The 20,606-nt window shown below is 44.1% G+C and overlaps 3 protein-coding genes across 4 annotated transcripts in view; 1 reads left to right on the top strand and 2 right to left on the bottom strand.

Annotated features, from left to right (window-relative positions):
• rab1ab (RAB1A, member RAS oncogene family b) overlaps nt 1-6,042 on the bottom strand; it is a 36,739-nt gene extending 30,697 nt beyond the window's left edge. Inside the window, exon 1 of the mRNA XM_085981611.1 lies at nt 5,830-6,042. Within this exon, the coding sequence (XP_085837737.1) occupies nt 5,830-5,852 (23 nt within the window). The 5' untranslated portion in view covers nt 5,853-6,042. The remainder of the gene's footprint in view (nt 1-5,829) is intronic.
• The window catches only part of sertad2b (SERTA domain containing 2b), a 542,965-nt gene that overhangs the window by 83,560 nt on the left and 438,799 nt on the right, over nt 1-20,606 (top strand). The window lies entirely within an intron of this gene.
• LOC147121390 (uncharacterized) overlaps nt 11,752-20,606 on the bottom strand; it is a 35,066-nt gene continuing 26,211 nt past the window's right edge. The window contains exons 5-10 of the mRNA XM_085981612.1: nt 19,321-19,359; nt 19,117-19,205; nt 18,209-18,224; nt 15,590-15,657; nt 14,959-15,063; nt 11,752-11,894 (exon numbers count right to left, since the gene is read on the bottom strand). Of these exons, the coding sequence (XP_085837738.1) occupies nt 11,796-11,894; nt 14,959-15,063; nt 15,590-15,657; nt 18,209-18,224; nt 19,117-19,205; nt 19,321-19,359 (416 nt within the window). The 3' untranslated portion in view covers nt 11,752-11,795. The remainder of the gene's footprint in view (nt 11,895-14,958; nt 15,064-15,589; nt 15,658-18,208; nt 18,225-19,116; nt 19,206-19,320; nt 19,360-20,606) is intronic.

Below are 20,606 nucleotides of genomic sequence, written 5' to 3'. Positions count from 1 at the left end.
TATTCAATAAATAAATTGTCAGCTTATCTTCAAATCTTAAAACTCAGTCCCAAAACCACTTGTAATGTTTGTCTGAACCCTCAGCAATGCCCTTCCAGAACACAGAGTGCCCAAAATATTCCAAATAAGGTCTATTAGTATACAGTTAAGACAAATCGGTTATGACTTATAATCAAGTGCCCTTGACCTCCAACCCAGCAACTGATGATTACAGCTTCAGACTGGATACATTCAGTAAACAAACACAAATACATCTTTTCCCAACACTGTCAAAAGACATCCATCCACTGTGCAGAGGTTTCATGTTACATCATATATACACGCACATTACAATAACACCTAATGTTGCTCGTGCATCAGCTTCAGAATATGGCCAAATCCATTTGAATTCTCTCAGATGAGTTGGACTGTATTTTGAAGCTTATAAATGCAATCCATCAAATCACATGAGCATCATGTGGCAAGCAGGTCTCTTATGAATACAATATAGTAGCAATTGTCATAAGTGTAAAAAACTATCACCCACCCCCACAAAGCCCAGGTTAAAGACAAGCCATTTTCTCAGTTACTTAAATTCACAGAACAAATGTCAATGTAAAAGTTTGCCATCACGACACAAAATATGCAGTACTGTATTTGGAAAATATAAAAAAGATTAAGTGCAATTTCAGTTACTTGCCCTAAAGGGATCTTTCAGAAAAAAATTAAGCTGCTTCAATGTGTAAAATCTCTACCTGTTTTCTAATGCAAGCTATTTACTATATCATAATACACTTCAAGTAGGAAAACACTATCGGACCATCTAGTATGTCTATCTAATAATTCCCGTTAGATCTTGCAGGAGTTATCACTTATTATATAAGTGATTACTTCAATAAAATATTGCACAAAATTAATTTTGTAACTGCATTATTTTGTTATTCTTAAATACAACATTTGCAATCTGTATGCCAAGTATACCCATTCAAGAAATGACCCCAAATTCAGACTTTGGCATTGCTGGACAACAGCGTGCATTTATGCAGCACCTTTACACATTGCTGGACAACAGCATGCATTTATGCAGCACCTTTACACACTGCTGGACAACAGCGTGCATTTATGCAGCACCTTTACACACTGCTGGACAACAGCGTGCATTTATGCAGCACCTTTACACACTGCTGGACAACAGCGTGCATTTATGCAGCACCTTTACACACTGCTGGACAACAGCGTGCATTTATGCAGCACCTTTACACACTGCTGGACAACAGCGTGCATTTATGCAGCACCTTTACACACTGCTGGACAACAGCGTGCATTTATGCAGCACCTTTACACACTGCTGGACAACAGCGTGCATTTATGCAGCACCTTTGCGAAGTAAAACGTTCCAAGGCTATTCACAGGACTTGAGCGTAATCAGACAAATACTGACACCAACCCAAAGGAGGAGATATTAGGATGGATGACTGAAAGCTCGGTCAAAGGGGTAGGTTTTAAGGAGCTTTTTAAAGATGGAGAGAGAGGTGGAGGGGTTTAGGGAGAGAATTCCAGAGGTTAGGACCGAGACGACTGAAGCCAGGCTGCCAATAGTGCGGCAAAGAAAGTGGGGGGGGATGCACAAGAGTTGAATGCAGAGTTCTCTGAGGGTTGTAGGAGGTTACGGAGATAGGAAGGGGCGAGGCCATGGAGGGATTTGAACACAAGGATGAAAATTTTTAAATCGAGGCGTTAGTGGAGGAGGAGCTAATGTTAGTTAGCGAGCATAGGGGTGATGGGCGAGTGGGACTTGGTACAGGTTAGGATACAGGCAAAGTTTTGGATGAGCTCAGGTTTATGGAGTGTGAAAGATGGGGGGTCAGCCAGGAGAACACTGGAATAGTTGAGTCTGGAGGGAACAAAAGCATGGATGAGAGTTTCAGCAGCAAGTGGGCTGAGGCAGGGGGACACAGGCATTGTTACTGAAATGCCAAGAGCTGACCATAAAGAAGAATACCCTCAGTCAACTAGTCCTGGGACTCAGTGAAGTAACTACTAACAATAACCAGCCCCAGGACAGAGACAGGGTAACACAAAGAATTCGACCCAACACAATCGTCGCTAAGCAAAAGGAAAAATATCGGACATATTGGGCAGAAACAACAAAAACCCAAAGCAAACTCAATTGCTACTTGGCCCTAAACAGACAATACAACATAGCTGATTACCTGACCATGGTAAAGGATAACAAACTGAGAAGAACCTTGACAAGGTACAGACTTAGCGAACATAGCCTAGCGATCGAAAAAGGCAGACCAGGCTGCCAAGAGAAGACAGGATATGCTCTCACTGCAGTCAGGGAGTAGTGGAGACAGAGATGCACTTCCTCACAGCCTGCGGAAAATATCAGGGCATCAGGGAGAATTTCTACCAAAAATTCTCACAAATATGCCCTGATTTCAGAAATCTGAATGACAACCAAAAACTCCCATTCCTACTGGGAGAGGAGAGAAGCTGTGTAACACTGGCGGCACACTATGTTACAGCTTGCCATGAACAGAGGGACAACCAGTAAACTAAGAAAATATATATAAACAATGCGAATGGATATTTATACACTCAGGGATATACCTGTTTATACACTGTATGAATAGAACTGCGTTTATGTGCTAAACCATAAATGTATTTTGATGCTTTGGCAACATAAGATGTAACTTATCATGCCAATAAAGCGATTTGAATTGTGAATTGTTACAGAAAAAGGTTAGAGCAAAACCTCCGATATGTTTAATTTCACACTTTCCATCCAACTGCACATTTACTGGTCAGCACTTCAATTTAAGTGTCAGCATGGCTCCACTGGTAGCTTTTGAAGCAGAAGGTTGCAGCTCCATGCCCCACACCAGGATTTACATATAATCTAGGCTGACTGTTTGGTGTATTACTGAGGGAGTGCTACATTGTCAGAAGTGCCAGAGATGAAACTTTAAACCAGCCTCAAATGGAAAGACATCTTGAATTATTTCTCAAGATACATGAATGCTGTTGGGTGGAGCATTACTTTTGTTTAACATGTATTAATAGATGTTGTGACATAATACAGGACACTTGCAAATTTCAACACTCTTAACCTGCCATTGTTTTACAATGGAGCTAATCATTTAATTGTGAACCATTCCAAATGACAATTGAAAGGCCTTAGTTCAAATTCTGGATAAACTGCTTAAACATACTAAGCATGTTAGAAACAGTTTTCTAATTGGCTCATTTCAAGGAACTGATCCACGTCACCAGCTGTCCTCCAGTACCTCATCGAAGGAGTCATCATTCTATGCAAGACTAGACACGAAGTACCTGTATTGTCAGGCCACTCGAGAGCAGAGGCATGGACAAACCAGTCTCTCACCCATCACTGGCATGCACATTTTGTAAGCTCTGTACATTTCTCCAAAAATTAGCCATGTAGTGAATAAAAAATGACATATATTGACTGATATTGAGGCTAAACTAGTTTTTAATTATAGGCTACAAAAAAGCACTTACAATGTTACTGTTCAATTCCATCTATAGGGCTGGCATTCTGGAGTTGCTTGTGTTTAGTATTCAGTATTTTGCAAGGTCCATGTGACCTAGACCAATATACTGGGTGAATCGCATTGGAATGGGCCAGGGAAAGTAAACTAAAAGAAACCTTTACCAGCTCATATATATATGATTTTCCATTAACTGCAAATCAACAACAAGATTGTTCACCTGTCACTTTAGTCCTTAAACCCTAGAGAGGAATTTTAATAATTGTTTTCGTTTGTCTGTAAAAGGACAAGTTTCTCAAGTATGATGTGGATTGAAATCTACTAGTTTTACCAAGGAGGACCTTTGCTCCACATTTCTATCTGAAAAATAGCCAAGTATGACTAAGCAACTCAGTCAGGAAAACCTAGCCACGACTTTGGATTGTCCATTAATATGTTCATTCAAAGCAACTGTATTTCATAAAGGAAAACAAAAAGTTGCAATGAATTGGTTTACCCTCAGAGACTGGCTATCTGGAACTAAATTTGCCAACAGTCAATAACTAACCTACATACAAGTGCAGATCAAAACACTGCTCCAGATATAATTTTCCTCTCAGTCCGTGTGTCTCTCTTTCATCTACCAACCCCGGTTTGAAATCTGGATCTTTACTAACCCGCTTTTTCCATCAAAACGAGGATCTCCAGGAGCCAGGAATTTCTTCCCGTGCAAACACAGGCCTGAAAAGAGCTGGACACAGCTGGGCCCTGCCTGCAACAGGCGGGGGTAGTCAGCAGCTAATGATTGATTGTCAGGGCTTGAGCCCCTCCAGCCCGTTACACGGGGGCAGGAGGAGGCCGGTCTGCCCCTCCAGCCCCTTGCACGGGGGCGGGAGGAGGCCGGTCTGCCCCTCCAGCCCCTTGCACGGGGGCGGGAGGAGGCCGGTCTGCCCCTCCAGCCCGTTGCACGGGGGCGGGAGGAGGCCGGTCTGCCCCTCCAGCCCGTTGCACGGGGGCGGGAGGAGCCGGTCTGCCCCTCCAGCCCGTTGCACGGGGGCGGGAGGAGGCCGGTCTGCCCCTCCCGCCCGTTGCACGGGGGCGGGAGGAGGCCGGTCTGCCCCTCCCGCCCGTTGCACGGGGGCGGGAGGAGGCCGGTCTGCCCCTCCCGCCCGTTGCACGGGGGCGGGAGGAGGCCGGTCTGCCCCTCCCGCCCGTTACACGGGGGCGGGAGGAGGCCATTCTGCCCCTCCCGCCCGTTACACGGGGGCGGGAGGAGGCCATTCTGCCCCTCCAGCCCGTTACACGGGGGCGGGAGGAGGCCATTCTGCCCCCTCCAGCCCGTTACACGGGGGCGGGAGGAGGCCATTCTGCCCCTCCAGCCCGTTACACGGGGGCGGGAGGAGGCCATTCTGCCCCTCCAGCCCGTTACACGGGGGCGGGAGGAGGCCATTCTGCCCCTCCAGCCCGTTACACGGGGGCGGGAGGAGGCCATTCTGCCCCTCCAGCCCGTTACACGGGGGCGGGAGGAGGCCATTCTGCCCCTCCAGCCCGTTACACGGGGGCGGGAGGAGGCCATTCTGCCCCTCCAGCCCGTTACACGGGGGCGGGAGGAGGCCATTCTGCCCCTCCAGCCCGTTACACGGGGGCGGGAGGAGGCCATTCTGCCCCTCCAGCCCGTTACACGGGGGCGGGAGGAGGCCATTCTGCCCCTCCAGCCCGTTACACGGGGGCGGGAGGAGGCCATTCTGCCCCTCCAGCCCGTTACACGGGGGGGGGGGAGGAGGCCATTCTGCTCCTCCAGCCCGTTACACGGGGGGTGGGAGGAGGCCATTCTGCCCCTCCAGCCCGTTACACGGGGGCAGGAGGAGGCCATTCTGCCCCTCCAGCCTTTTCTGCCATTCAATGAGATCATGGCTGATCTGTATCTTAACTCCATTTACCCACCTTGGTTCTGTAATACTTAATACCATTACCTAACAAAAATCTATCAATCTTAGTTTGAAATTTTCAATTGAACCCTGGCCTCAACAGCTTTTTTGAGGGAAAAACAGTTCCAGATTTCCACTACCCTTTGTGTGAAGTGCTTCCTGACATCACCTCTGAACGGCCTAGCTGTTGTTCTGGGCTCCCCAAAAGCTCACAGCCGGCTCTCAGGGAGTGTCACCGCCAGCTGGGGGTAAGCCCGGAGGCGCGCCGCCCTTCTCTCTCATTCTCGCCTCACCTCTGCTTTTAACCAAGCAGTTTGTTCACACTTCCCCCCCACCAACCAATAACTTGTAGGCCCGGCCCGGCTCACCGGTCACTCGGTGACGGCTTTTAACCAAACAGAAAGGAAAAAGAAACTGACACTTACTACTCGGGATTCATGGTTGACATATCACTTTCAACCCCGGATTTTTTGTCAGCTGTGTTTTTTTAACGGTTTCTTAATCCAAACGTCGAAATAAAAGAAAAATACTTGGGGACAAAAAATGCCCGAAACTACGAGTGGCCGAGGTGCGGGCCGAATCAGTCACAGCCCAAAATGGCGACCTGTCCGACCAGGAAATAACAAGCCGCCGCCGGAGCCCCGCGGCATGCTGGGAGTTGGAGGCCGATGACGTCAGCCGGCCCTACTCACACAACGGCCGCAGGCTCCGAAAAGACATCAATCCCCAGAACGCAGCTCGGTCACCACCCATGCGCAATGACGTTTTTCAACGGTCATCACCGTATGCGCGGTAACGTTCATCTCCATCATCAACGCATGCGCTATCACGTTCCTCTCCCTCCCCTGTTTCGCCACCCGTGCGACGTGCCCCGATTGCGTCATCGGTAAACACGTGGCAAGTTGAGCTGAGTGCCAGAGCTGGGGTGGGATGCAGAGTGAAGCAATTAAAGCAGAACTTTCGCAAGAGCATGTGTTTTTGTAACCGAAGAAGTGCATCATAAGACATTCTCAGAACTCCTATGTAATAATGCTGCATTCTTACCAAGATTTATAGGGTGGTGGAAGCAGCAACTTCCAAAAATAAATACATGTAGAGGAAGCACGTAGCTGTAGCTATGCGGAAAAAGCAGGGGGTGTGGAACTTTTTAAAATTTGTTCATGGGATGTGGGCATCGCAGACAAGGCCAGCATTTATAGCCCATCCCTAATTGCCCCAGAGAAGGTGGTGGTGAGCTGCCTTCTTGAACCGCTGCAGTCCGTGAGGTGAAGGTGTTCCACAGTGCTGTTGGGGAAGGAGTTCCAGGATTTTGACTTAGCGACGATGAAGGAACGGTGATATATTTTCAAGTCAGGCTGGTGTGTGACTTGGAGAGAAACTTGCAGGTGGTGGTGTTCCCATGTGCCTGCTGCCCTTGTCCTTCATGGTGGTAAAAGTCATGGATTTGGGAGGTGCTGTCAAAGAAGACTTGGCAAGTTGCTGCAGTGGATAGCTCTTTCAAAGAGCCAACACAGGCACAATGGCCCTCCTGTGCTGTATCATTCTATGATGCAAGTTCGGTGTTAAAGCTTTCAAAGTGTTACAGGTCTTGCAACAGGAGTATAGATTACAATGTGTTTCCTCACTTTGAGAAACTCTCGTCTTAAAAGTTTATCATTCGCTCCTTCCCACATATCGATGATATAAAGTACAATAGGTAATGAGAATACCCATGAGCGTGTTGTATCAACCCAAGAGGACACTTAATGGGTCTGTTGTCAGAGCTTGTGGTGGTTGCTTGGTACAACTGGTTTAAACATCCATTACCAGATCTGGCTGGACCACATCAAATGCCATCAGTGCACTCTGCTCTCCCCAAACTGCCTATTACTCCAGGATTATCCTGGAATGCAAAGATACCATCCAGCTTCTTTTCGCTACCAACAGTCTCTATAAACCCCTCACCCCCTCCAACAAGTACAAGGACCTCATGGAGTTCTTTATTACTAAAATTGAGACCATCTCTTCAGCTGCCTCTGCTGCTTACCCCCTTTCCCATAGCCACTAGGCTCCCGTTTAACTTAGCCCCAAACCCGTATCTTGCTCCACTTTCTCTCCCATCATGCCCTCTCCGAGCTCATTTTGTCCATGAGATCCACCTCCTGCTCCTTTGACCTAATTCCCTCTAAATCAGGGGGTTTCAATCAGGTTAAGGATTTGGAAGTTGAGTGTAAACTAGTGTCCCATGAACAACTGAAGAATACATTCGACCTCCCTTCACTGTACTAACATTTCCAGCAGGTGGCAGGAATCGGAGAGAATGGTTGGCGCCAGAATTGGCATTAAAAATGTGAAAAGTAGCAGTACAAATTTGAAAAGTAGTTCGAAAATTAGGAAGCAAAACTAACAGCAGCTACCTGTTTTGAAGAAGGGTCAAACCCGAAACGTCAACTCAAATTTCTCTCCACAGATGTTGCCTGACCTGCTGAGTTTTTCCAGCATTTTCTGTTGTTATTTCGGATTTCCAACATCTGCAGTATTTTGCTATCGTACTAGTGTTTGGTTCACTGCCACACCTCTTCTAGGAATGCCTACCTTGAAGAAGTTCTGCTCTTCTCTGCGACGGGATCTCCGTTTGGCTCTTCAACCTTGTTCATCTTCATTACTTTCAGTTTCCCTTCTCGTGTTTGATTCTTTTGTCCGATCGCAGCCCTGCCTTCGATCTAGTTCCTTTTCTCTCCAGTTTTGAAGAAGGGTCAAACCCGAAACGTCAACTCAAATTTCTCTCCACAGATGTTGCCTGACCTGCTGAGTTTTTCCAGCATTTTCTGTTGTTATTTCGGATTTCCAACATCTGCAGTATTTTGCTATCGTACTAGTGTTTGGTTCACTGCCACACCTCTTCTAGGAATGCCTACCTTGAAGAAGTTCTGCTCTTCTCTGCGACGGGATCTCCGTTTGGCTCTTCAACCTTGTTCATCTTCATTACTTTCAGTTTCCCTTCTCGTGTTTGATTCTTTTGTCCGATCGCAGCCCTGCCTTCGATCTAGTTCCTTTTCTCTCCAGTTTTGAAGAAGGGTCAAACCCGAAACGTCAACTCAAATTTCTCTCCACAGATGTTGCCTGACCTGCTGAGTTTTTCCAGCATTTTCTGTTGTTATTTCGGATTTCCAACATCTGCAGTATTTTGCTATCGTACTAGTGTTTGGTTCACTGCCACACCTCTTCTAGGAATGCCTACCTTGAAGAAGTTCTGCTCTTCTCTGCGACGGGATCTCCGTTTGGCTCTTCAACCTTGTTCATCTTCATTACTTTCAGTTTCCCTTCTCGTGTTTGATTCTTTTGTCCGATCGCAGCCCTGCCTTCGATCTAGTTCCTTTTCTCTCCAGTTTTGAAGAAGGGTCAAACCCGAAACGTCAACTCAAATTTCTCTCCACAGATGTTGCCTGACCTGCTGAGTTTTTCCAGCATTTTCTGTTGTTATAACAGCAGCTACCTATTTGTTTCTGATGAAATCAATGTTTTGTAAATGTTATTTTTTTAAATTACAATTACCAAGAAAAATACTATCAGGCCAATTAAACGGAAAAACTCCGAAGGGAAAGTGGAAGGAAAAGGCGCTGATCATTATGATCGCAGAGCCATATTGCACAGAAGACCATTTGGCCCATTGTGTCTCTGCTAGCACTTTGCTAGAGCAATCCAAAACAAATTCCCCTGACCTGCTCTTTCCAATTATTTATCTAATTTTCCATTAGTCAGTGCCAGCCATGGCTCAGTTGGTAGTTCTCTCGCCTCTGAGTGGACTGAAGCACAAAATCTAGGCTGACACTCAAGTGCAGTGCTGAGGGAGTGCTGTTTGTGGGAGTTTGCTGTGCGCAATTTGGCTGCCACATTTCCTACATTACAACAGTGCCTACACTTCAAAAGTACTTCATTGGCTGTAAAGCACTTTGGGACGTCTGATGTCGTGAAAGGCACTGTAAAAAAAACAAAGACTTGCATTTCTAAAGATGCAGTGGTCCCTGCGGCAAAGCATTCCGTGCTCCAACAACCATCTGCATAGAGAAATGTTTTCTAACTTTTCTCTATGCACTGTCTTAGTGACAATTTGAATTGATGACCCCTTGTCACTGACTCCCCAACCAGAGAAAATAATCTTTCTTGATTCACTCCTTCATTTGATCAGGAGTGAATTGCCAGTGCAGGCAAGTCTGCACCCTCAGCCAGCACCACTGCATTTCTGCCCAAGGTTCAAAACAGGGGCTTTAATATCAGGCATCTCAACAGTCCAGATAGCTTGAACTTCAATGCACAGCAAAGATTAGCAGGTTCTAAAACTGATTGGAGAAATTCTTTAGTCAGCAACTAAGGTAAGGACTGCAGCGGTTCAAGGGGGAGACCCGTCACCACCTTCTACGGGCAACACACATGGCTTTGATTGATTCATAGATTCATAGAAGATAGGAGCAGGAGTAGGCCATTCGGCCCTTCGAGCCTGCTCCGCCATTCAATGAGATCATGGCTGATCATCCAATTTCAGTACCCTGTCCCTGCCTTCTCCCCATATCCCTTGATCCCTTTAGCCTCAAGAAATATATCCAACTCTTTCTTGAATATATTTAATGAACTGGCCTCCACCGCCCTCTGTGGCAGAGAATTCCACAGGTTCACCACTCTCTGGGTGAAGAAATTCCTCCTCATTTCAGTCCTAAATGGCTTACCCCTTATCCTTAGACTATGACCCCTGGTTCTGGACTCCCCGGCCATCAGAAACATCCTTCCTGCATCTAGTCTGTCCAGTCCTGCTAGAATTTTATAGGTTTCGATGAGATCCCCTCTCAACCTTCTAAACTCCAGTGAGTATAAGCCCAATCGACACAATCTCTGCTCATACGTCATTCCTGTCATCCCAGGTATCAGCCTGGTGAATCTTCGCTGCACTCCCTCCATGGCAAGAACGTCCTTCCTCAGGTAAGGTGACCAAAACTGCACACAATACTCAAGGTGCGGTCTCACCAAGGCCCTGTACAACTGTAGCAAGACATCCTTATTCCTGTACTCGAACCCTCTTGCTACGAAGGCCAACATACCATTTGCCTTCTTAACCGCCTGCTGCACCTGCATGCTTACCTTCAGCGACTGGTGCACAATAACACCCAGGTTTCTTTGCACTTCCCCTTCTCCCAATCTATTGTCATTCAAATAATAATCTGCCTTCCTGTTTTTGCCACCAAAGTGGATAACCTCACATTTATCCACATTATAGTGCATTTGCCATGTTTCTGCCCAATCACCCAACCTGTCCAAATTGTACTGGAGTTTCACGACATCCTCCTCACAGCTTACCCTCCCACCCAGCTTTGTGTCGTCTGCAAATTTGGAGATATTACATCCAATTCCCTCGTCCAGATCATTAATATATATTGTGAACAGCTGGGGTCCTAGGACCGATCCTTGCGGTACCCCACTAGTCACTGCCTGCCACTCGGAAAACGACCCGTTTATTCCAACTCTTTGCTTTCTGTCCGCCAACCAGTTCTCTATCCAAGTTAATACCTTGCCCCCAATCCCATGTGCCTTAATTTTGCACGCGAATCTCTTATGTGGGACCTTATCGAAAGCCTTCTGAAAGTCCAAATACACCACATCCACTGGTTCTCCCTTATCTATTTTACCAGTTACATCCTCAAAAAATTCCAGTAGATTAGTCAAGCATGATTTATCTTTTGTAAATCCATGTTGACTTTGTCCGATCCTGTCACTGCTTTCCAAGTGCTCTGCTATTACATCTTTTATAATAGACTCTAGCATTTTCCCCACTACCGATGTCAGGCTTACCGGTCTATAATTCCCCACTTTTTCTCTACCACCTTTTTGAATAGTGGGGTAACATTAGCTACCCTCCAATCCATGGGTACCGTTCCAGAATCTATCGAGTTCTGGAAGATGACCAGCAATGCATCTACTATCTCTAGGGCCACTTCCTTAAGTACCCTGGGATGTAGACCATCAGGCCCTGGGGATTTATCGGCCTTCAGTCCCATCAATTTTCCTAACACCATTTCCCTACAGATACTGATTTCTTTCAGTTCCTCCCTCTCATTAGACCCTATGTTCACCGGCATCTCTGGGAGGCTATTTGTGTCCTCCTTTGTGAAAACAGAACCAAAGTATGTATTTAGTTGGTCTGCCATTTCCTTGTTTCACGTTATAATTTCCCCTGATTCTGACTGTAAGGGACCTACGCTTGACTTCACCAATCTTTTTCTCTTCACATATCTGTAAAAGTTCACAAGTCAGCCATCTTGCATTTAAACATGGTGGCACAGGGCACTAACCTGTGAAACCACTGGAATGCTTCAAAGTTTTGGAAGAAGTATAGGTTTTTTAATCATTGCAATGATATTAGTCAATTTAACGGTTTGTATGAGGCCTGCTCTGCTGCTTCCATCCCATGAGTCCAGAATGTATAAGGAAAAGATACGGTTGAAGCCGCTCCAACTTCACCCTGTGTAACAAAAAAACAGCTTAGTACATGCATCGTTTACCAGAACATCTTTAAACAGTGACTACACTTTAAAAAGTACTTCATTGGCTGTCCCGAGGTCGTGAAAGGCATTATAGAATGGGTCCTTCCTAAAACTGATATATTTTAATACAAAAATGTATTTCATTAGAAACAAGAAAACAATGACTGAAATCACACAGAATCACACACAGAATCCCCACAGTGCAGATAGAGGCCATTTCGGCCCATCGAGCCTGCACCGACACATATCCCACCCTATCCCCGTAACCCCACGTATTTAATCCCCTAACACTAAGGGTCAATTTATCATAGCCAAATCAACCTAACCCGCACATCTGAAACATTCGGTGAAGCTGAAAATACATGACTACATTTCAGCTTGGCTCAGTGGGAGCACTCGTTCCTCTGCATCAGAAGCTTGTGGGTTCAAGCCTCACTCTAGAAGCACATAATCTAGGCTGACACTGAGGGAGTGCTGCACTCAGAGGCTCTGTTTTTTTGGATGAGACATTAAGCCAAGGCCCTGTCTGGTGGTTCCTGTGGTTCAGCTGCCTGGGCCCAAGCTCTGGAATTTCCTCCCTAAATCTCTTCACCTCTCTATCTCTCTCTCCTCCTTAGAACCTGCCTCTTTGATCAAGCTTTTGGCCATCTGTCCTAATATCACTTTGTGTGGTTTAGTGTTTTATAATCGCTCCTGTGAAGCGCCTTGGGACGTTTTTACTAGGTTAAAAGCGCTGTATAAATGCAAGTTGTTGTTGTTGTGCTGGAAGTAAAGTAATCCCATGGCATTATTCAAGGAGCAGGGAGTTCTCCATGCCCTTCCAGGTAAGCTGCATTGCTGACCTTTGGGAAGGGTGGCCCGGAGAGGGAAGCAGGGACATCCTCCAGTAACCACCTCAAGCAGCAGCATCTCTGCTTTGCCAGACAACAAGGGTGTTTGAGTACTGCACAACTCCATCAGTTGTCCACAGACTCCTTTTCCTGCCTCCACATTTATTTTACTAGTCACTAGGTCTCCTCACATGCGGCCACTTCCCATCAAATGTTGCTAGCAATCTTCATTCTTAAAGCTCTCACAGGGCTGGTGACACATAATTTCCCTTTGGCCTGCAACCAGCACCAGGCCCAATATGAGCCAAGAGCCCAATGAAACTATTCTGCATGCTTCTGGTTGAGTTAGCTTCCCCCCCCCTCCACCGCCCTTACTCTGCTCAAACAAATACTAAATCCACTGCGTCCAACTCCCACTTGGTCGATACAGACTGGAAAACCTAATCTTTTAGAAGTAAACCAATATCACCACCTTTACTGGTTTACCGGGGTGATAAATAATGCAAATAATTAAACTGCATTTGTGCTAATTTACTCCTCTTACTTTTTACAGTGCCTCTCTACTCACTGCTATACCATGGTGTTTCCTTGCTACTCTTGATAAGCCTACACGTACTCACTACTTTCAAGTAAATCTGATAAATGGTCAGTTAAGAACTTCGCAGTAAATTAAGAAATTTCTACTAACGAAGAACATTAAAACAATTATAAAAGAAAAATATTAACCCATGCCACCTGCCCATAGTATTCCTGCTGCAAAATGATTGTGCCTAATATTTCATTATTTCAGCAGAAATGCTATGACTTGCCTTAGAGGTCGTTCACCGGCGTTTCACCGGACTGATTCCCGGAGGAGAGATTGAGTAGACTCGGCCTATATTCCTGAGAGTTTAGAAGAATGAGAGGTGATCTCATTGAAACATAAAATTCTTACAAGGCTTGACAGGGTAGATGCAGGGAGGATGTTTCCCCTGGCTCGGGTGTCTAGAATTGGGGGTCACAGTCTCAGAATAAAGGGTTTGGCCATTTAAGACTGAGATGAGGAGAAATTTCTTCACTCAAAGGGTTGTGAATAGAAACATAGAAGATAGGAGCAGGAGTAGGCCATTCGGCCCCTCGAGCCTGCTCCGCCATTCAATGAGATCATGGCTGATCATCCAAACTCAGTACCCTGTCCCTGCTTTCTCCCCATATCCCTTGATCCCTTTAGCCTTAAGAAATATATCTAACTCCTTCTTGAATATATTTATAGAAACATCAAAGATTCTCTACCCCAGAAGGCTATGGATGCTCAGTCATTGAGTATATTCAAGGCAGAGATCGATAGATTTTTGGACACTAAGGGAATCAAGGGATATGGGGATAGTGCAGGAAGGTGGAGATGAGGTAGAAGATCAGTCATGATCTTATTGAATGACGGAGCAGGCTCGAAAAGCCAAATGGCCTACTCCTGCTCCTATTTCTTATGTTAACGACAAAAATCATTATCTGTATATTAAATAATCACTGCACCATTTTTTGTAGAATGCGAACAATTTGATTTATACAGAATACCTCTGTATTTTTTCCATTTCCAACTACTGATAATGTAAGAGCAAATGAACTTTGTTTTCTACTTGCCAAATACTGTATTCATTTAACAGTTTTCAGTGTGGCACTGTGTACTACAGACACAATTATGTAGAACAAATAAGTGTAATGTTGGCATGAAATGTTATCTGGATATTAGTTGTGTTAGTGCACATACTAACTGAATGGTTTCATTCAGTGCTTTGTGTGATGGATTGGACTTGAGTAATGTGTTAATGTCACTTCAAAGGGAATTGTCTGACACTGACAAGGTTGATTAATAAAGGTCACTCCTATCATTAGAAATGTATGCTATTGTTTACATCTAACTCAGAGTACAATGAACACAGATTTTTTACAAATATAGATTTTCAACAGGTTAAAAATCAATTTTTTGGAAGCATTCTCACTCGCTCATTTGGAAATGCACTGCCCAGTGTCGATCTGATTGAAACCAGCACAAGAAGCTTCTAGGTTTCATCCCCACTCCGTGCTGAGCTCAGATGGGTAAGATTTAGCATACTCCAATTGCCTTAAACATCCTGAGGCATGAGAGAAGAAAATATCAGCTTGAGTTCCCACTCCAATTGCTATCCTGTGACCCCTCCTGAAAAACAATAGTTATCCAGACTTTAAAAGATACCTTCATATTCAATGCAATGAGCCCAATTTCAAAGACGGCTTTCTTTCCTACTCTGTGGCAGATATCCTGAATTACAGACTGACATGCGTCTGCAGGAGAAAGCCCCTGGAGAAGATCGAGAGAAACATTGAGAAGCACATAATACAACTTTGTTCGAAAATTCCAATCCTGAAAACATCGTAATTCGGAAGCTTTCGTAAAATCTGAAATAAATGCAAATTATGAAAAATGCTAATATTGAATAACTGATTGATGAGTGTGTGCAAAATTATAATTGGATAGAAAAACTATAATAATGAAGAAGCAAAGAAGTTTTGTTTACTAAAAATTAGCAGCAAACTCAGGCAACAATTTTAAGTTGGAGAAGGACACCACAAATAATGTGGTGTTAGAAATATTAACAGTTAACATTGTGCTTATTTTAAAAAGCATTGAAAATATGTATCTTGCAGTGCATCGAAGGTATGAATTCAATCTGCTGCTTCTGCTGGCATTCCTAAAGATTGTAACATCTTTGGAACTGCTCAACTGATTAACTCACTCTTTTATACATTATTATTTAATAAATACAGTATGAAAACACTAAAAAAATCTCACATAAAACTTTCAAATAAGTCTTAAAACACATTACCTGCTTCATGAACTGAACAACATGGAAACTGGGGCAGAAACACATGATTTTATCTCCGTCACCAGTGGCTCCAATTTAAAAAAAAAACAGAATATATACTTTTGAATGAAGTTTTTGAGAACATTAATGCAAGTCATCATTTCAATTCAAATTTTTAACATATCCATTTTCCTCCACATTATCATCCTGCATCTGAAAGACTAAGAATGGATAAATTGGTGGTGTAGCACAGTGGATCTCCTGAAACTGCTGTTTCGGTTTTTATTTATTGCCTGTGGAGGCAAAACCGCTCCTTCAGGGGACATCACTCGCTATTACCACACGGTAAGTTACTCAGTTATGACCAATTGAGCCCAGCATCAGCTGAGACAGAAGATTGTGGGTTCACGTCACATTTCATGATTTCAACACATAGGACTGGATTTTCATTGGGCTGTGGAGTCGGGATTGGAGGCGTGTCGGGGTTTAAAATCCCGAAACCGGGGGTCCCAACCCCATCCAGCCCCCAACCTGCCTCCATGCCAGTTTCAAAGGAGACGGGTACCCGCCCCGCACTGGGACCCGCCTCCCCAAGGCGGGAAGGGGATTAGTGCCAATTAACTGCCTGTTAACAGGCAGTTCTTAGCCTAATCCCTATTTTTATTGTTGAAATGTGGGATTCCCGATGGCTCCAAACCACGCCAAGTTAGCAAGGCGGGCCATCGGGATGAAGGGCTTGGAGGGGTCGAGATGTCCGGTGTTCAGGTGAGTGATGGGTGCATGAGTGCAGAGGTAAGTGTGTTTGGTCTGTGTAAAGTGTTTAAAGAAGTTCTGCTAACCTTTACTTACCTTTACAGCCTTCCTTCCTTCAGGTCTCGGGAGTCCCTCATCTCACCGGCACAGAAAGCAGAATGGCCGCCAGCTGTCAAAATCTGCAGCCTCTGCTTTCTGTTCTGGGGAGATCTCTAAATCATCCTGAGAGGAAGGAATTAACCTGAAGTACAGATTGTCAGTGTTTGACAGCTTCAAACAGCTGTCAAACGCTGATATTTCATCTGTCAAAAGGTCTTGACAGATGAAATATCAATCTGTGACATCACCTGTTGCTGGGTGGCCCTTAATTGGCCTGCTGAGCCCGCTGGGCGGGCTCAACAAGGTCAATCAAGTCAAAATCGTGTGGGTTGGCTAGAACTCGATGGAGGCGGGACTACAACCCCAAAAGTTGTAGTCCCGCCTCCTCAATGAAAATCCAGCCCATAATCTTGGTTGACACAGTTCAGTGCAGTACTGAGGGAGTTCTGCATTGTCAGAGGTGCTATCTTTTGGAGGAGATGTTAAACCAAGGCCCTGTCTCCCTATGCAGGTGGACGTAAAAGAATTCAGCTCACTATTTGAAGAAGAGCATAGGGTTCTCCCCATGCTCTAGCAAGCAGTTGTCCCACAACCAATACCAACATCAGATTAAATGGTCTTTCAAGTCATTTACTGTATATGGGACCTTGCTTTGCTCAAATTGGTTGTAGCAGTTGCCTACATAACAAGTGACCGCACTTCAAAAGTCATTAACTGAATGTGAAGGGCATTGGGATCATCTGAGGACATGATAAAGTGCTAAATGCAAGTTCCTTCTTCTTACTAGTCTCATCCGTGCCATCCTGAGAAGCACCAACTGGGAGCCAGGCATTTTGTTAGAGGGAGGGACACAAAAGTAGAGGACAGCCATCCTTTACTCCTACACACCTCATGGTGGCCAGTTACAGAGTGACATTAATGTAGACCTGGGAGGAGGTCTCCTGTCTATTTTCTTGCCTAGTGTGGGGAATATTACAAAGGGGAAAGTGAGAAAAATAATTTGGAAATGGAGTGAGGATTTTTCCCACAACTGGTATAAGAAACCTGAAAGATCACGTAAATTAAACGGAGTGTGGAGACCACCATGTCTGCTCACACCTGTGATGCTTGGAATGTTGCCCGGTGAAATATTTTGCATGTCTGAATTAATCTCATGTAACTGGAAGGAAGACACTGTCTGTTCTGGATAATTGTAATCCCAAGGATGGAGAGCGAAAATTTGAACAAGGATGGCAAAATAGGTATAATTATCTGAACAATTTGCAAAGCATGTTTCCACTGAATGCTATATATTCCACCACTTGATGAAAGCCAAATAAAGCCAAAAATACCACAAACCATTCACAAGGTATCTGCTGTTTCTTGAAGAGTTACGGGACAGTGGAATGCTGCAACTCGCAATACAAAATTCAAAAGCAGTACCAGCATAAAGAAGATAGAGTGAACTACAACAGTCTATACTGCACTATTGTATCTTATCCCTTATAACACGAACCTATTGTAAACTAGTCTTTTGTTTTTAAGATAAGACTTATGTTTTAGTTTTGAAAAAAACTTGAAATAGATAAAGATTTTTAAAATAAATTTAAACATTCATTCATTTCAAAATGATCAACTAACACTTGCCTATTTCTGATTTCCAAAAAGCAACAGTTAGAGATGTACATCATACATAGTATTGTGAATATTTTGTAAGTTTGATGCAAAAAATATTCTAAGAGGTGTCGTTTCTGCTGCTTTATGGATGAGCAAAAATGAACCATACAACCTGTTGTAAGAAACACATACCAGCAGCAGCTCCTGCCTGTAAGAATAACAGCTGTCACAAGGGCTGATTGTGATGGAGTGACCTTGATAAAAATACAAACCAGAAATCAACTCATCGTAATAATTGGAGAAATAACATCGCAATTAAAAAATATACAATTTAATTTTGAACCCCATTTTTAATTGTTGAGCCAGTGTTCTCCAGTCGGGAGGAGGAGCAGGTAACCTCGCCCCAGACCAATGCCTGCTCTGCAAATGCCATGTTATAACCAGTCACTAAAGGGTGCTCAAAGAACATGACCACTAATTTCCCATCCTTCACAGAAAGCCTCTTACTACATCATGTCCCACAAATTAGAGACCATGTTAGCACAATGATTAACACATTTGTCTCAAATTCATGCATGCATCATTTTAACCCGTTTATTCAAGGGTTGCCGTTAGGTACCCAGTGGAAAGGTGCAACAGAACTATATCATCATGTGAACAAAAGCAACATACTACAGATGCTGAAAATCTGAAATAAAAACAGAAAATGCTGGAAACACTCAGCAGCAATATTCTCTGTAATTTCTTTGGCCCGCGCAGCCCCTTAAAGGCTGGGCAGTTTAAAGGGAACGTTGCTCAGTAGGTCAGGTAGCATTCTGTGGCGAAAGGTCATCGACCTGAAACGTTAACTATGTTTCTCCCTCCACAGATGCTGCCTGACCTGCTGACTATTCCCAGCATTTTTTCCTTTTTATTTTACATCATCATGTGATCTTGCAACACTGCATCCTAAAAGGATTACTCTACTACCGTAGCCAATCTTCAAATGTAAACCAACAAATTAAGTTATAAAGACATTGTCAAATGTTTATTTGCACATAAACAAGTGACATGACTCTTCTCACTACACATCTTAGAATTAGATTGGAGAAGATACTCGCCCGATTGTCTGCATACAGCCCGCATCCAGGCAGAGGCGAGTCACCAACACGCCCAGGGTCTTTGAATGGAGCTCCCGATGTAGATACACCTGAAGAGTTCAAACCAAAATCAGTGAAAGCAGATTTTCAACTCAATGTTAACTTCTAGATCGGAACAAATCAAGCTTCATATATCTCTAGCCTCTGCAGAAGTACTGTCCATACCTACAGTTATATTTCCCAGACGATCCAAGGCAATCAGACCTAACAACAAAACAGAAAATATTATATTGAACAAGCTGCTTAGTGAATTGCCACATCTTTAATATAGTAGAAGTCTTGCATATTGCAGATACTTCCTGCAAGCATAACACTTCCTGAAACATTCATTAAGTATGTTGCCCATTTTTTCTTCTGATGCAGATCTTCCACTTTACTGTATTGAATTTTTCTCTGCCACAGTTCTATCCACTTTAAATATTGTCTTGGACTTCCGGTAATTCTTCCGCTGCTTCATCAGTCTCCATTTTCTGACAAGCACCACCCCCTCCCAGTTTCGTATCGCCTGTGAATTTGGCAGTTTACATTTGAGTTACTGAATCTGGGTCATTCACATAGATCAGCACCAATCCCTGGGGTGCTCCGTTTGGTATGTCTCCCCAGCCTAACGTCACTCTCCTAAATAGTACCCGCTGCTTTTTCTCATTCAGTCAGTTCTTCATCCACATCAAAGTTTTACTTAGGATACCCAATGCGTTAAACATGTGTCTCAGACTTTCATGAGGAACATTATTGAAGAATTTCTGGAAGTCTGGATACACTATATGATTGGTCTTTCCAGTATCCACTTGGGAAGTATCCATCCTCAAAAAAGTCAAAGAGGTTAGTCAGGCAGGGTCTGTCCCCTTTCAAAGCACGTTGTTTACCATTTCCTAGATTATTTTCATATAGGTACTTCTCAACTTTGTCCCTAATGGTTGTTTCCATTATTTTGACACTTGCCACTAAGACACTACTGGGTCTGTAGTTGCCCAGGCTTGTTACATCACCATTGTTGAAAATAGGTACAACATTGGCTGGGTTCCAAATCAAGTGGGGTATTCTTTTAATTACAGCATTACACATATACATTGCATAAAAAGATGATATGTAATGGCTTGCTTTGTGTATGTGTCATGACCATTATTGCAGACACCTGGATTTGACTGCATCTTATGGCAACAAGAAGCCATTTCGACTATTTGCATTCTTGTTAAAGGAGAAACCCTGCTGTTACAAACTCTGATCTGCCGTAGATATCTTCTGGGGTTTAGTCTGCAATGCTGTAAGCATTATTCAGGATGACGGGGCATGAAAAATGTCTCTAGTAAAAACAATGAGATCCCTTGGAACAAAGAACAAAAGAAAGACTTGACTTGCATTTATATAGCGCCTTTCACGACCACAGGACGTCCCAAAGCGCTTTACAGCTGTAAGATTCACAAAATTCAGCAGATCCCCCCCAAACCAAG

The sequence above is a fragment of the Somniosus microcephalus genome, chromosome 3, assembly GCF_052327205.1.
Source record: "Somniosus microcephalus isolate GS21.2 chromosome 3, FLI_Smic_1.0, whole genome shotgun sequence".
In the NCBI taxonomy this organism is placed as follows: Eukaryota; Metazoa; Chordata; class Chondrichthyes; order Squaliformes; family Somniosidae; genus Somniosus; species Somniosus microcephalus.
This window is presented reverse-complemented; position numbering and strand designations above follow the sequence as displayed.